The sequence below is a fragment of the Penicillium maclennaniae genome, assembly GCF_028827695.1.
Source record: "Penicillium maclennaniae strain IBT 15551 chromosome Unknown utg000007l:1.0-4884863.0:1.0-4888362.0, whole genome shotgun sequence".
Taxonomy (NCBI): Eukaryota; Fungi; Ascomycota; class Eurotiomycetes; order Eurotiales; family Aspergillaceae; genus Penicillium; species Penicillium maclennaniae.
The window spans coordinates 842,558-857,485 of NW_026623219.1; the positions used below are offsets into that span (position 1 = coordinate 842,558).

The 14,928-nt window shown below is 51.9% G+C and overlaps 7 protein-coding genes across 7 annotated transcripts; 2 read left to right on the forward strand and 5 right to left on the reverse strand.

Annotated features, from left to right (window-relative positions):
- Window positions 1-84: 84 nt before the first annotated feature.
- N7477_007523 (putative C6 transcription factor) lies at window positions 85-1,906 on the reverse strand (the record flags this gene model as incomplete). Its single annotated transcript, XM_056969186.1, has 2 exons — window positions 85-443; window positions 508-1,906. 2 exons carry the CDS (start codon window positions 1,904-1,906, stop codon window positions 85-87), a joined length of 1,758 nt encoding a protein of 585 aa, XP_056819218.1.
- Window positions 1,907-2,099: 193 nt separating this feature from the next.
- N7477_007524 (uncharacterized protein) lies at window positions 2,100-2,891 on the reverse strand (the record flags this gene model as incomplete). The annotated part of the gene is made up of 2 exons (XM_056969187.1): window positions 2,100-2,338; window positions 2,384-2,891. The coding sequence occupies 2 exons, from the start codon at window positions 2,889-2,891 to the stop codon at window positions 2,100-2,102; spliced, it is 747 nt and encodes a 248-aa protein (XP_056819219.1).
- A 749-nt stretch (window positions 2,892-3,640) lies between these two features.
- Window positions 3,641-4,992, forward strand: cpa1 (carbamoyl-phosphate synthase (glutamine-hydrolyzing) CPA1; the record flags this gene model as incomplete). Its single annotated transcript, XM_056969188.1, has 2 exons — window positions 3,641-3,853; window positions 3,898-4,992. The coding sequence occupies 2 exons, from the start codon at window positions 3,641-3,643 to the stop codon at window positions 4,990-4,992; spliced, it is 1,308 nt and encodes a 435-aa protein (XP_056819220.1).
- Window positions 4,993-5,171: 179 nt separating this feature from the next.
- Window positions 5,172-6,813, reverse strand: N7477_007526 (uncharacterized protein; the record flags this gene model as incomplete). Its single annotated transcript, XM_056969189.1, has 10 exons — window positions 5,172-5,379; window positions 5,459-5,623; window positions 5,687-5,744; window positions 5,800-5,945; window positions 5,996-6,105; window positions 6,163-6,484; window positions 6,555-6,579; window positions 6,634-6,648; window positions 6,702-6,730; window positions 6,785-6,813. The coding sequence occupies 10 exons, from the start codon at window positions 6,811-6,813 to the stop codon at window positions 5,172-5,174; spliced, it is 1,107 nt and encodes a 368-aa protein (XP_056819221.1).
- A 282-nt stretch (window positions 6,814-7,095) lies between these two features.
- cwc2 (active spliceosome conformation promoter CWC2) lies at window positions 7,096-8,391 on the forward strand (the record flags this gene model as incomplete). The annotated part of the gene is made up of 3 exons (XM_056969190.1): window positions 7,096-7,426; window positions 7,494-7,855; window positions 7,891-8,391. The coding sequence occupies 3 exons, from the start codon at window positions 7,096-7,098 to the stop codon at window positions 8,389-8,391; spliced, it is 1,194 nt and encodes a 397-aa protein (XP_056819222.1).
- Window positions 8,392-8,641: 250 nt separating this feature from the next.
- On the reverse strand, window positions 8,642-13,700 carry cpcC (putative protein kinase (Gcn2); the record flags this gene model as incomplete). The annotated part of the gene is given in 9 exon segments (XM_056969191.1): window positions 8,642-8,949; window positions 9,000-9,438; window positions 9,496-9,920; window positions 9,973-10,975; window positions 11,036-11,365; window positions 11,422-12,000; window positions 12,015-12,589; window positions 12,756-13,458; window positions 13,512-13,700. The coding sequence occupies 9 exon segments, from the start codon at window positions 13,698-13,700 to the stop codon at window positions 8,642-8,644; spliced, it is 4,551 nt and encodes a 1,516-aa protein (XP_056819223.1).
- A 386-nt stretch (window positions 13,701-14,086) lies between these two features.
- On the reverse strand, window positions 14,087-14,479 carry N7477_007529 (DUF4267 domain-containing protein; the record flags this gene model as incomplete). Its single annotated transcript, XM_056969192.1, has 1 exon — window positions 14,087-14,479. One exon carries the CDS (start codon window positions 14,477-14,479, stop codon window positions 14,087-14,089), a length of 393 nt encoding a protein of 130 aa, XP_056819224.1.
- Window positions 14,480-14,928: the final 449 nt, after the last annotated feature.

The following is a 14,928-nucleotide window of genomic DNA, read 5'->3' on the forward strand; positions in this document are numbered from 1 at the left end:
ACTATACAATTCTCCATCCCATCAGTTCCTCTCCAAGTAACTCAACACTTAAAGTCTCCAAGTAGCCCATGATAGAAACTCATCTTAAATCCCCATCTCAGGCAACGGCCATGGCACATCCGTCATGAGAAACTGATCCAGATCAAAATTTTGCAAACTGGGCATATCAATCATCAAATCTCCCAACCAAGACAGTTCCACATCCGAGACAGGGCCCATATCCAACCCAGGCACCACCCCAACACCACCAATCTCCTCCGTTTCAGGCGCCATCGCCAACGCATTCGCCCTCAAAACATCCGCCAACGCCCTCGTATCATCTTCCTTCCTCCGTTGATGCAACGCAATAAGCAGGTAAGCCGTCGAATACGCCTCTCGCATCACACCTGTGTCATACGCCGCCACCACCTCACCCAGCGTCCGCATCGCATCAGGAAGCAAAGCTAACGCAGCGCGATTATCAATAGCAAGCAACGTGCACACAACCTGAAACGGTACATTGGCTACCTGATGCCAGGGACTCGAGGCAGAGACCATTTCTCGTGCAGCGCGGAGACCGCGGGCCGCGAGGGCGAGTACGCGGTCTAAAATGGTGGATGTTAGGAGGGCGTGGGCGTTTAGGGGCGCGAACGCGGCGGTAAATGCAGAGGGTCAGGTTGCATTGAACAAGAATTAGGGAAGGGGTTGTGTAAATAAGAGATAGGACGGAGGAGAGAGCATTCTCAAGTTCTGGGAGGTCTTGAGGTGCTGGACCGGTTGGGTCAAGGCTTTCGGACAGGGGGAGTAGGTGAAATAAGTCTGCTTTTTGAGATGGGGGAGAGGACGGAGAGGTGGACGGGAGGGGTGGAGCGCTTGGAAGGTGGGTTGTTGCGCCATGGAGGACGACTCTTGAGCGGCCTAGGTCAAATGATATCCAGATATTTAGATGGCGAGCCATACCGAATAATCGGCGGCCAGTGTCGTTTGCCTCAGCAGTTCCACTTTGGTTTGGCGTTGCGATCAAGCCTGTTGAGTCTGGATCTGGTTTGTCGAGGTGGAGGCCTGCTGCCTCGATGAGATGCATCAGTGTGCAGCTGGCCATCCAGGCGGCGTGGGGAGAAGATGTCATGCGGAGATAGGCTGCTCGAAGAACCCATCCGGTGACGATGTCGACCGATGGTGTTTGTGCGCAGAGCATGGTTTGTTCAAGGAGCTTGTGGGCTGTATCAATGAGCTGTCGCTCTGTTGGCATAATCTCACGCTGCGAGAATAAGAGCCCAAATGCTGCCATCCCGCATAGCACAGCATCATAGTCCTGAATCTCCCGAGACTCGTTGGCTCGTGTTGGCGCTTTCGACCAGCGTTGGACAATATGGTCGAAGACGCTCTTCCGGTCTAGGAACGCATAGCATGGGTCAACTTTTTCAAAGTAGATGACGGCTAAGCGCTGCATCTCATCTTGCGAGATGATCTCGGTAATTGGCGCCGGCGACGTTATTGGCGAGGCGACAGCCGACGATACACGCCTCTCGCCAACATTCCATGCGAACAGATGTAGTCTGGGGGCGCGTGCTGGATCAATTCGTAGACCCAGCTTGCGGACGAATGCCGCCCCAGAGTTGGCCTCCAAGGAATGACCGACTCCATGGGATTCATTCACGCGGGGAACTGGAGATGCAGCACTGCCCGCAGTGCTGACGGGGGGGGTGATGGGACCATCCATCCGGTAGCGGGCGCTCGTCGAGTGCAGGTAAACCCCGATTATACATGGAACTGGCGCGTTTCTTGCGCGGGCGGCGCTGTAATGACAGTCGACGCCGGCCTGGACACAGGTCGTGCATGGCCGCTCGCCGGAGCATTTGCGCTTGCGCGATTGACAGGATAGACAGGCGGCACGCGACCGCTTTCGAGGCGTTGAATCGGCCATTGAGTTGGAGCAGAGACGCGTTTACTTTCGAATCTAAAGTGCAGGTTCCGCCCGCGGCCTCCGCTCTGAACCCGCGTTGCATTACATTGACTCATTTACTCTATACGACAATTCACTACATCCCCGAATTTGTACAGGCGTGGACAAGGTTCCATTTTGTGACTCATGAACTCATAAATTCACGAATTCACCGTCAATCGTACTTTCGACCGTCAGGATAACCCATCATATCCTCCAGCTGCTTGAGATCCGGCATCCCTGCTGGCCCCGGCATGTACTGCACATTGTCCCGCATCGTGGTGCCATTCCACCAGATCTCGTTCTTATGCAATGCCTCCATGATCCGTGGTCCGTCGATGTACGTGCGGATCTCGACCATCTGATTGCGGTGCCAGCGAGTCACCCACACATTGACGATGTCAAAGTCGTCGCCTATGGCCCTGTCAGACCGGTTCACCGCGAGAGGTGATTACCTACCCGAGTTCATGACTCCTCTAAAATTGATCTCCTGCACCGACCATGCACTATTGCACCCACCGTGGATGGCCTGTGGGTGGATCTCGAATTTGTCGGCGTGATCGAAAAACAGCACACTAACGCGACGCAGGGCATTGACGTAGAAATGCAGCAGATCGTGGTAGCGGCCGGCGATCGGGTGGTGCCCGACTACGGTGAAGGTGACATTCTTGTGGATTAAAGTAAACAGTTTGCTCATGTCCTTTTCCAAATCCTTGAAGGAATCCCAAATGTGCATCTGCGACACATATTGGCAGTGGGTGGAGGGGTTCTCAAATTCGAAGCCTTCACGGTCCCTAGTGGGGTCGTGGATAATGCCATCGCCATTGCAACGACCGTCTGGGTCGACAAGACCTGATCCATCACATCCGGGACGTTCGAGGGCCTTCTGCGGGCCTACGGTGACCCGGCCGCTGGTTCGGGAGAGGCCGATCCCTAAGGTAATAACGAGATATCGCGAGATAAGCATGGGTCTTTTCGGATTATGATCTTTGCGTGAGAGGTTTTGCCTATCAATGCAATGACAAATTTATTCACGTCTTCTATTTATCCCAATTGACCTTTTTTTTGGTTTTTAAAGAAATGAAAAAAAAAAAAGTCCCGCTTGGGTAGCACAGGGAAATGCACCGAAGGGCCCTTCTAAAACACCGTCGGAGTGCCAGAGGCATACCTAGCGGTGTGTAGGTACAGCATGAGCGGGGACACAGTGCAGCGACGAGGCGTCTAGCGTAGCTGATAGCTAGGTCGAATGCCCATTGCACTAAACCGAAATCAGAAATGATGTGCCTGATGATCCTAATCGAATCAAGTTCCACGGCCGGTATCGGCCCAGCCCCCTGATTGGCCGGCGGTGAGCAAAGCACGTGCCCGCACTGAGTCAACGAAAACCTCTTCTCCGAACATCGCCCTCGTCTTTCTTCCTTCCCCTTCATACTCCACTTTCCACACTCCCACACCTATGTCGCGCTAAATCACTCTTCTTCCTTCAACTTCCCTCTGACTGGTATTACCACAGTCGCGCTTATGTGTTTGGCACCCTCAACTTTTACCTCCCAGGACTATATCTCGGGTATGTTGAAACAATTTCCCAAATCCATTGTCGATCATCCATATACTAATTGATGGGATAGACCACCTCTGGAAAGCCTCAATCAACTGAATTGACCGACCAATACCCCGTTTACACCATCTCGCTATCATCTTCCATCCAAATCAAAAATGTTCATGAACCTGTTCAAGGCCATGCCCGCTCGGGCCGGGGCCTTCGCCTCCATGAAGACCCCTGCTCAGGCTCGCTTCATGGCCACTGTTCGTCAGCGTGCCGCCCTTGAGCCCGCTACCTTCACCATTCGTGACGGTCCCATGTTCACCGGAAAGTCCTTCGGTGCCCGCTCCAACATCTCCGGAGAAGCCGTCTTCACCACCTCCCTGGTGGGTACCCCGAGTCCTTGACCGATCCTTCCTACCGTGGCCAGATCCTGGTCTTCACCCAGCCTCTTATCGGCAACTACGGGGTTCCTTCCGCTGAGAAGGATCCCAATGGTCTCTTGAAATACTTCGAGTCCCCCAACCTCCAGGCCGCCGGTGTCGTCGTTGCCGATGTTGCCGAGCAGTACTCCCACTGGACTGCCGTCGAGTCTCTGGGTGAGTGGTGTGCCCGTGAGGGTGTTCCCGCTATCTCTGGTGTCGATACTCGTGAGATTGTCACCTACCTTCGTGAGCAGGGTTCGTCCCTTGCCCGTATCACCGTCGGCGAGGAGTACGATGCCAACGAGGACGAGGCCTTCACCGATCCCGAGCAGATTCACCTGGTTCGTCAGGTCAGCACCAAGCAGCCTTTCCACATCAGCGCTGCGGAGCCCACCTCCCACGTTGCCGTCATTGACTGCGGTGTGAAGGAGAACATCCTGCGTAGCCTGGTTGGCCGTGGCGCTAGCGTCACTGTCTTCCCCTTCGACTACCCCATCCACAAGGTTGCCCACCACTTCGACGGTGTTTTCATCTCCAACGGTCCCGGTGACCCCACCCACTGCCAAGACACCGTCTACCACTTGAAGCGCCTCATGGAGACTTCCCAGGTCCCCATCTTCGGTATCTGTCTCGGTCACCAGCTCTTGGCCCTGGCTGCCGGCGGCCGCACCATCAAGCTCAAGTACGGTAACCGGGCTCACAACATCCCGGCCCTGGACCTGAGCACCGGTCGCTGCCACATCACCAGCCAGAACCACGGTTACGCCGTCGATGCCTCTACCCTGCCTTCTGACTGGAAGCCTTACTTCGTGAACCTGAACGATCAGAGCAACGAGGGTATGATCCACAAGTCTCGCCCCATCTTCAGCACGCAATTCCACCCCGAGGCCAAGGGCGGTCCCCTCGACTCCTCCTACCTCTTCGACATCTACCTGGACAGCGTCCTGAAGTATAAGAACAGCCAGGCTGGTCTCTTCCCTCAGCGTGACAGCCGTCCCAGCCCTCTGCTGGTGGACCTGCTCCCCAAGGAGCGCGTGGGCGTTCAGCCCACCGTTGGCATGCAGAACATGGCCGCCGCCGCCGCCGCCGCTGCTATCTAAGTGAGCATGTCCTCATGTGGAGTTCGGGCTGGAATATATTCGGTTTTGGTCTTTTTGTTTGTCTCATAGTTCCTTTCTTGTTGGTATATCGGATTTCAATTCATTCAAATGTTTTGATTTTGATACTTCATAGTAATCTGTTCACGTAAACGTAATGGTAATGCTTTAGTCAATGCTCTCTATTTTGCCACGATTGACACCACATCCTCGTCTGCTACCAGATGCGACAATCCAACGCGTTGTGGTACGTGTCGAGCGCTGGCACCCCAAACCATGGCGTACTTGAATGTTTCCTTGAGTGTGCGATGAATCTGGTCACACACATCCTCGATGGTAGAGTCCTGGCGCACAATCAGGGCCTCGCTGAAGTCGGGCACTTCTCCCTTTCTGTGGCATTGTCAGTATCATAATCTTCAAATTGAGTCCCTCCAAAAGGAAATGCATCAGACAGGAAAGTGCGGCATACCGTTTTGTGTACAGTCGCATTAATCTCAACTCCTTCCAGATCCGCTCGACCACCTCTTGCACACCAAGGTCAAGCTCACAACTCATGACCGCTGTGTGGGGCTCACGGGCCAGTTGGTCCAGGAACTCGAGGCTGACGCTGTCGATCTTGTTGTAGACATACAAGCTAGCATATAGTTAGCATAGGCCTATTCATACGCAGTCGATTTGTGACCCTGAGGCTCCTTACCAGCGGATGTACTTGCGGTGGTCCTTCATAATGACGTCGATAAAGTCATCGATCGTAGCTGGAACAGAAAATGAGTCATTTAACTCTCGTTGTACACTTCAATGAAGACTCACCGTTTTCGTCTCGCACCAACACCTCACAGTTGAGAATCTTGTAGTCACGCAGCACGTTGTAGATCATCTTCTCGTCGAGGTATTTGGGTGGGGTCTGAAAGCCGATCTTCATACCGCCGGCCTTTTTGATCTTCAGGTAAATGTTGCTAGGTTCTTGTTAGTAATATTTCTCCATGGAGAATGAAGTATGACCTACGGAGGCTCCTTATTCAAGCGAATGCCAACAGCGTCTAATTCAGCCTCCAACAAGGCTCGCTGCTCAGCACGCTTGGTAGCATCCAAGACCATCAGGACCAGGTCACTTGTCTAGATCCAAGGTTAGATTCCACCTTCCCTTCAATCTCTACACAAGCCAAGACATACCTTTGCAGCAGAGATGACCTGACGACCACGACCCTTGCCCTCGGCAGCACCTTCGATAATACCAGGCAGATCCAGAATCTGGATCTCCGCACCGCCGTACTCCAGGACACCGGGAATGGCAGTCAAAGTGGTGAAAGAGTACGAGGCAGCCTCACTCTTGGTCTTGGTGATCTTGGACAGGAAAGTTGACTTTCCAACGGAGGGGAAACCGACCAGTGCCACACGGGCATCACCACTTTTGCTGACGTCGAACCCGGCGCCGCCACCTGATCCAGCACCGCCTACGGGCTCGAGAAGTTGGGCTCGAAGACGGGCGAGTTTTCTGGGAATACGTTAGCACGATGTACTCGAAGCTATCTGAATCTGAGATCTGCAATGGAGGAGGTAGCTACCCTTTCAATAGACCCAGATGGTATTCTGCGGATTGTTAGTTCTGGACGTGATTACTGATCTGCTGGTAGAACTTCGTACCTGTCGCCTTGTTCTCTGCGGGGCTTTGTTAGCGGGGTGATGCAAAATTTGGCTCTGAGATAACTTACTCTGCGTCCGGCGCATCTCATCCTCAATCCTGTAGTTCAATGTGTCAGTGATTCATTTATGCATCGTTGTGTAGTCAACATACTCCTTGATCTTTTCCGTGATATTGACCATCTTGCCGGTGGGTAAGGCGTATCGCCAGATATCGCACTGGGTTTGTTCTTCGTTCCGTTCAGCTCTTGTCCGAGTATATCAGGCCAGACAAAATCAAGTTGGCCTACTTTTCAATCAGAGCCCAAGATAGACACTCGCGAATATCTAAAATCCCAAAAACCAGCGCAAAGGTCGTTCGTCGCGAAATCCGCACCCGCCAAGCCTTATGTAATCACCTTCATTTCGCCGCGCAGCTTAACCTCGCTTTTTGCCCTCGACACCTCCCTACAAATCTCCCCAGCCATGGCAGACACAGTCGTTGAGCCCGAAGAGGCAATTGTTCTTAACAGCCCCGAGAACGATGCGCCGGCTGCGGACACCGCCGTTGTCAAGAAGACCAAAAAAATCATTCGCAGGAAGAAGAGGCCCGCTAGGATACAAGTTGACCCTTCTTTTGTGAAGTCGGAGCCGCCACCGCAGACGGGTACGATCTTTAACATCTGGTACGCCAAGTGGTCTGGTGGCGACCGCGGAGATCAGCAGGATCTCAACACGCCGGCACCGGGGCGCTGCAATATTGCTCGCGACAGCGGTTATACGCGCGCTGATAAAGTGAATGGGTCATTTTTCTGCCGTAAGTGCTTATCCGATCTGCAGATATCAATGGGAAGCTTGAAGGAAACTAATACTGGCCCATCCAGTCTTCTTCGCCTACGGTACATGCTTCAAAGGCCCCGAGTGCGAATACCTGCACCGCCTACCAACGATACACGACATCTTTAACCCGAACGTCGACTGCTTCGGACGAGATAAACATTCTGATTACCGTGACGATATGGGTGGTGTGGGTTCCTTCACCCGCCAGAACCGCACGCTGTACGTCGGCCGAATCCATGTCACCGATGATATCGAAGAGGTGGTCGCGAGACACTTTGCGGAATGGGGACAGATTGAACGCACGCGTGTGTTGACGGGACGGGGTGTGGCTTTCGTGACTTATTCGAATGAGGCGAATGCGCAATTCGCCAAGGAGGCTATGTCTAAACAGGCCTTGGACAATAATGTGAGTATAGTACTTTTTACATTGTTTGAAGAAAGCATTTGCTGACAATCGTTAAGGAAGTATTGAATGTTCGCTGGGCGACTGTTGATCCGAACCCTTTGGCGCACAAGCGAGAGGCGCGCCGTTTGGAAGAGCAGGCTGCGGAGGCGGTGCGTCGGGCACTGCCGGCAGCTTTCGTGGCTGAGATTGAGGGCCGTGATCCTGAGGCGAAGAAGAGGAAGAAGATTGAGGGTAGCTTTGGGTTGGACGGGTATGATGTACCCGATGATGTATGGCATGCGCGCACACGGCAGCTAGAGAGCTCGAAACCCGCAGCTGGCGAGCTTGAGGCGCCTGAGGAGCCCTTGATGATCGAGTCTACGACATCTGTAGCTGCGCCTGCGCCTGCACCTGCACCAGAATCCGAGAGCGGGATCTTTTCGAGCGCGACAGTGGCAGCTTTGAAGGGATTGACAGGTGGCAACATAACGACTCAGGCAGCGCCTCAGACCTCTGGGCCATTAGTCGCTTACGGAAGTGACGATGACAGCGACTGAGTCAGCACTACATGATATTTGGATTCTTAATGTACTAAACAGCGATACCTCATCAAATGACGAATCTGGCCTCATAGGCACGAACTTCATTACATTGGCGTTATTCATAAACGGGGTATCATCCCGAACGCTCGCTAAACACAAACAAGGGAGGTGTATGATAGTTTGAACAAGAAGAAAATCACAGTTTCCACCCCAAATGAGAATATGCAATTGGTCCCGTAGACCGAAGCCAAAACCAACTCCGTCCTTACCTGTCGCCGGGTCCGAGGTCGTAGTACACACATGAGCCGGTCCGATAGTTGTAGATGAACGCGTTGGTGTAACGTTCTGTGCTTTCGCAAGAGCGGCTTTCCGAGGCGAGGTCGCTAAGTAGTTCGTACACTTGGCTGATGTATTTACGTTCTGTTAGCGGTGCGTTTTGAATGACAGTTCGCCAGCTGTCGGGGTCGGAGAGGCGAGTATTGCGGATAGAGTCGAGGACGTCGTCGCGTGTGTCAATGGCGGCGACAGGACCGTTGCGAGCACTATCGGCGACCTCGCGGGAGCGGAGAAGAGCTGTGTACAATATTAGGACTGCAACCAGGAAAAGGGTTACTAAAGCGTACCCGACTCAACGATGTTCCTTCGGTTTGTCTTCTTGCTCCTGTGCTGAGGCACGAGAATACGCACATCATTCGCTTTCTCGCTAGACAAGAGAGCATCCTGCTGCACAGATTGGCGTGACTGCCGAAGATCCACCATGCCTTCACGATGGAGCCGAGCCTGAACTTCGAATCGAAGCCAAGGTACAAGTTCGGAGCTGCGAACATCATACTCTTCCCTGCGCTGAAGATTCCGCACTTTGTAGCCCCGCTCCTTACTGTCTTGCTTCGCGATCACAATCCAGTGGTGATTGTGCTCGCGGTACTTGATCATAAGCTCTTCAAGAGACGAGGCGTCAACAGCAAGCTCTGCACTGACATCGTTCGCCCAAAGATCCTCGATGATCTTGATGCCGGTGGTGCGAAGAACAGCTGCGTCGAAGCTAGCAACAAGGACATCGCACTGTTTCTTTTAGCATATGATGGGGTTTGAACGAAGTGACATTCAGGTACAACTTACCCTGCGGGTTGTCCAGTATAGCTCAGCGCCCGTGTCAGTGTCTTTCGGCGCTGCTCTGGAGTTCAGGTGCTCTCTCATAGACAAGCCGAGTCTATCAGAGCTGAGATTGAAGCCGACTGCATGCGCTTGAGGTCGGTTGGACAGAACCTTGGGAGAGAACTCTTGGATCAAACGGTCATATCGGCCACCTGCTGCAAAGACATCGCGGCGCTTGCTGTCAAAGATACATTGAAACAAGACGCTCCCTCGGTAAAACTTGTCGTGCAGGCTACTTAAGGGATTGATGTAGACCTTTCGTTTTACGCCAAAGCATTGCAGATAAGTCATGAGCACATTCAAGCGGGCGAAAATAGGGGAAATCCGTTCAGCAAATTCAGTGCCTTCCATGATGGATTGCAACCTGCGCTGCGTCTCTCTCGGATTATCTAGATTAAAAAGATTAGTGTTTCGTATACTATAGGCTATGCTTGAGCTTACCTCTAAAGTCAAAGCGAGCAAGATCGTCCAGCGAGGTTGAAGCGACACCAATAGCAGGAGACCGGAGTTCACTTCGAATTTTCTGCATGGTCCATTTGCCGACATTCAGCTTACTGATGACTTCCTTCACCAAGGGAATCTGGGAAGGCGTTATGCGACAGAATTCCATGATCAGTTGTAAGAGGTCAGAATGATTGATCAAAAAGCACATTGATGCGGATCGAAGAGGAGGGAATTCCTCGATGATTTCGTCAAGTACTTTGATCACTTCCGCTTCCTTCAGGGCTAGGTCAAGCGTGTTGTAAGATACGATGTCAAAGCTCACCTCGCGGTGAGTGCGCGGCTCGCTCCCATGCGTAGACTCCCTATAAACAGTTCCAAAGGCGAAAGTCTTTTCCAAGGAAGGATCCTGGCGGGGAATTGCACGCGCATTTGGGACTGTCAGATCGAAAGGCAACTGAAGAAGGTTGCCAGATGCGTCCAACAAACGAACAGCACCGCCGGAATAATGCTGGGATCGTGGGAACAGCATCTGTCTGACCGACTCTACAGCACCGTGTCTCCGAAATATTGAGGTCAATTTCTCCCTCACAAGACCCTGAATGAGCAGCTCATTTGCTTCGGGCACTCCATGAGAGTCCATGTCCCAGGCGAGATCCTCAATTTTCCTCGGTGATTGGGAGAAAATCGCAGACAGGATTTTCTTGTAGTCTGGCGAGTTTGGATCGGAAAGCAGGTGCACGATAGCACGTCTGAAAGTCTCTTCCTCAACTTGAAGAGGAATTTTTCCACTCGAAAGTAGTTCAGCGGCAGTAGGTCGTTGATTGGGAATGTGGCTAAGAAGCGACTCAATAATTTGCCCTTGAACGACTTTTTCCGATTGCTGGAAAGTTTCCGGGAGTGCATGGTTCGGCTCTCTGATTGCCCGCAGTGTTTGATCGCGCTCCATGCTCGTTGGTAGTGGATGGCACATTTCGAATAGAATTACACCGAGGGAATACATCTATATTATATCAGTATCGAGATTGAGATTGGGACTTGAATCTTGGCAGGCTGTACTCACATCGACTTTCTCATTATAGTGACCCGAGAAACCAGATTTCATCTCGGGAGCAACATAGTATGTGGTCCCAAGACTGCGAGTGAAGTCTCCTTCGAAGTCAGCTGCCGCAGATGAGCGTACAGCTGTTGTGAATTGCCCGCTGGTCGCAAGTCCAAAATCGCCGATGCGAGGATTATTGGCCACGTCAATGAAGATATTATCCGGTTTCAGGTCTCGATGAATAATGCCGTGTCCATGGATGTGACTCAGGCCATCAAGAATCTGTCGGAACAGACGCCAAGATCGATCGACATCATCGTACAAGCCGTTCTTGATCAAATCTCGTAGTGTCTTTAATCCATATTAGCATCTTAAAACCCACGACACTTTTCTCTTCAAAAACTCACATGCTTCTCGCAATATTCCATCTGAATATACAATGTAGTCAAGACGGTTCTACCATAGGAGCTTGATCTTGCATGACTGTACTCAGCATCATCTGCGCTACCTGTTGCCCAGTCTTCCAGGTTGTCTTCATTGTGTCGATTGGATATCGTTCCTTCGTCTTCATCGTCACTGTCCGAGGCGGCGAATTCAATCTTTGGATAACCACTAGAACTGATGAAGTCAAGACCGCCGGTGCTGAATCCGTGGTGATCTTGACTGGCAAAGGGATCCCCCTCCGTGGAAGAGATGGCTGCTGACTCGATATGGTTGTAATCTTCCTCGAGCCAGGCTGTATAGTATCGTACAACATACGGATGATTCAACCGTGACAGTAACATGATCTCTGAGAGTGTATCCTTCAATGCCGCAGCGGACGTCTGCGAGATCTTTTTAATAGCATAGAACCGGCCATCCAGCTTATTCCTAGCTTTCACGACCTGGCCAAAGCCGCCACGACCCAGCTGACCAGCCTCGTCAAAGTCCTGGTGGTAACGAGACAGGGCCGACATGGCACCAAAAGAGTCTCCAGCCGTGGGCGTCTCTGCAAAGATACAGAATTTGAAGACCGTTCATGCATGATAAGTGGTGCATCCACGCGGAAGAACTCCGACGGCTGAAGCTGGAAGGCCGTGGGGCGCTTTTTGGGGTCAGGGCGGAAGAATTCACGAAGCAAATCTTGAAGTGGCGGGGAGAGTCCCATGGACACCATCAATTGGTTCGCCGATGTGTATCTCAGAAGGACGTCTTTCCCAAAGGCCATTTGAAGTAATACGATACCGAGATCCCAGACATCCGTCTTCATCGTTGGAGCGCTCTCCTGAGTCAACTCTGGGGGCAGCCATAATGGGGATTTGGACATAGTCAATGAATGCCTTCCACTTGGAGAATCAGGCAGGGCTTCCTCTATGTTAGATTGGAGTTTAACAATGGTACCACCGGATACCGTCCTGCACAGCATAATTCGTCCACTGTGAATATTGCCATGAACAAATCCATTGCGATGATAAAACTCCAATGCCTCTAGAAGCTGAATCATCCAGCCTCGAAGACTTTCAACGGCAATTGTGCCCACAATATCAAGCATCTCCGAGAGTGAGCCCTTATTGGCAAACTCCATAAGGGCGCGAACTTTCCCGTAGTTTTCGGGTGAATCCATGGGGGGGTTTAGGAGGAATGATCGTGAATCCCACGAATCCCACCAGATTGGGATGCCGAAGCCGTCTCAACCCCTCCAATTTATCTTCGCTAGCCCGCATCTGCTCCCTAAATGAAAAAGTATCGGAGCTCTTTTCACTGAGACAGATTTCCTTGAGGACGAGGAGTGGAACATTACATCGGTCTTTAGGCACGAGGGGTCTCACGGTGAAGGTCGTCTTACCCGGCTTGCGTTGCAACAGAGATTTTCCGTATACAGCGCGGAACACCAATGGTTGCTCGTCGGTATCATTGACCGTGACTGGTGGGTCAAATGTCATGAGTTCTGAAGTGCTTTCCATGAGATCACCCATGTCATTGAAATCAATCCCGCTGCTCCGACTCTTGCGTCTTGACTGGGCCTTGTTGCGCCGCCGCTTGTCCTGGAGCATTACCTGTAGCTCGCGTTCTTCCTTCGCATTTTCGGCTTCTCTCTTTCGTAGCTCTTCCTGCTTTTCAAGCTCCGCACGCTGAACCGCTGCGGCTTTTTGCTCCATTCGTTCTTCTTCAAGGCTTGGTAGGTCTTTGTCCTGTTCTCGAGCTTGGGCAACATCCTCCAGGACATCCTGTATAGATAATGCCAGCTCAAATATCATCTCGCTTCCCAGCAGCGTCTTTGGCTTTGTGCGAAGGATTTCCTGGATGCGGGAGCGGGCCTCATCGCGAAATTCGCCTAGGTTCTCCAGTGATATGTTCGGAACCGTCTTGGGATACGTTGCGGGCAGCTCGACTAGTACCACGAGGCGAACGTCCGGGTTCGAGGAAGCTCGGAGGTGGAGCTTGAAAGTCACGTCGGAAGTTTGCTAAGGTGCCAAATTTAGTCACGCGCAGAAAAGTACAAATAATCTTTACATACCTGCCATGCTGACTGCCGCAGCTGGACTTCTTCATAATCGTCACCATAGATCGATTGCAGAGCTTCCGCCTCTGTCTGGTGGATTTCACGGTAATTTGTTGTAGGTATAGCGGGGGATGTCAAAGAAGACTCGGTGGAGGAGGTTTGCTTTTTCTCGCGGGAAGGTTTCTTCCTCTGTTTGGGAGACATCGCGGGGCGTGGCGCGAAATCGCCCTACATCCGGATATTGTACGACATGGGGAGCAAAGAGGTGAACTGAGTGAGTGAGTCAATTGGGAAAGAGGATTGCGGGCAACGACTTCGAAGAAACAGGCGGTCAGGTACTTATCGATAACGCTCCCCTGTTGGTGACTAAATCCTATCTACAATTGGGCAATTGATGCAATTCTTGTAAGTTTCCTTGAGATTTCCTGCTGTCTCCATCAAATATGAAGATCATACAAAAGTTCCATGCGTATGATGCCTTTCGGCCCAAGTGTGGGTATGCTGAGCTGTCCCGCCAAAGATTACTGCAGTAGTCTCCGCCAGCAGGAAATCAAAGTCCCCATTACTTCCACAGAAACAGGGTGCTCATCTTACGAGTGATCCACGCCAAGAATGAAGGTTCCAGTCATCGCAATCAGCGGAGCATATTCCCAGTGTGCCCATTGGCCCTGGCCATGGGTCCAGCACACCGCACCGTCGGCAACGGCCACCGCGCTGTTGAGAATCAAGGTCCAGCCCAATGCCTGACGAGTCCCAAAGTAGGCGGTTGCGTAGATAACAAGACCCATAAAGATGTCTCGGATGCCGTAAATCGCCATCAAGCTGTCGACCATGCGGTGAAGTGCTACATCCGCGGGTGGCTGGAACGCGAAAAAGGTGAGGCCGTGGTCTGGGCGCACGATGGCATTAATGCCGAAGCCAATCGATATGGTTGCAATCGCTGTTGCAACCAGATAGAGAACAGATGGCTTAGAGAAAGACATATTTGAAGAGATGTCGCTGGAGGGTGCAGAGAGGAGAGAGGGAAAGGGCTCGAGCTGGGGTTAAATCTGGGGTAGTATACAAGAATCGCAGGCACATGCATCCGAACACGAGCTTCTACAGAGCCACCTTCCCAGTGCCATAGAGGCTTTTATTGACCCTTAGACAGCCTATAAGCTCTTTGGCATCAATTCACTGAATCATTGTCCAATTCCAGCGTCAACGTTGATGTTGAAATGATCCGTCATTTTGTTCGGACGAAGTACCGCGGCAAAGCACTAGCGAGTCCTCCGAAGGGACGCCTAACTCTTAAGGTGAGGTAGGGGTCGAGCTCTAGCCCTATTCTTTTAGCTTTCGCTCATGAGATCGTCCAGAGCAGAAGCAAGATTGACATAAGTGCCTCATGATGACCAATTCAACCTTACCGGTTTAGAAAAGACTTGAAACTTGG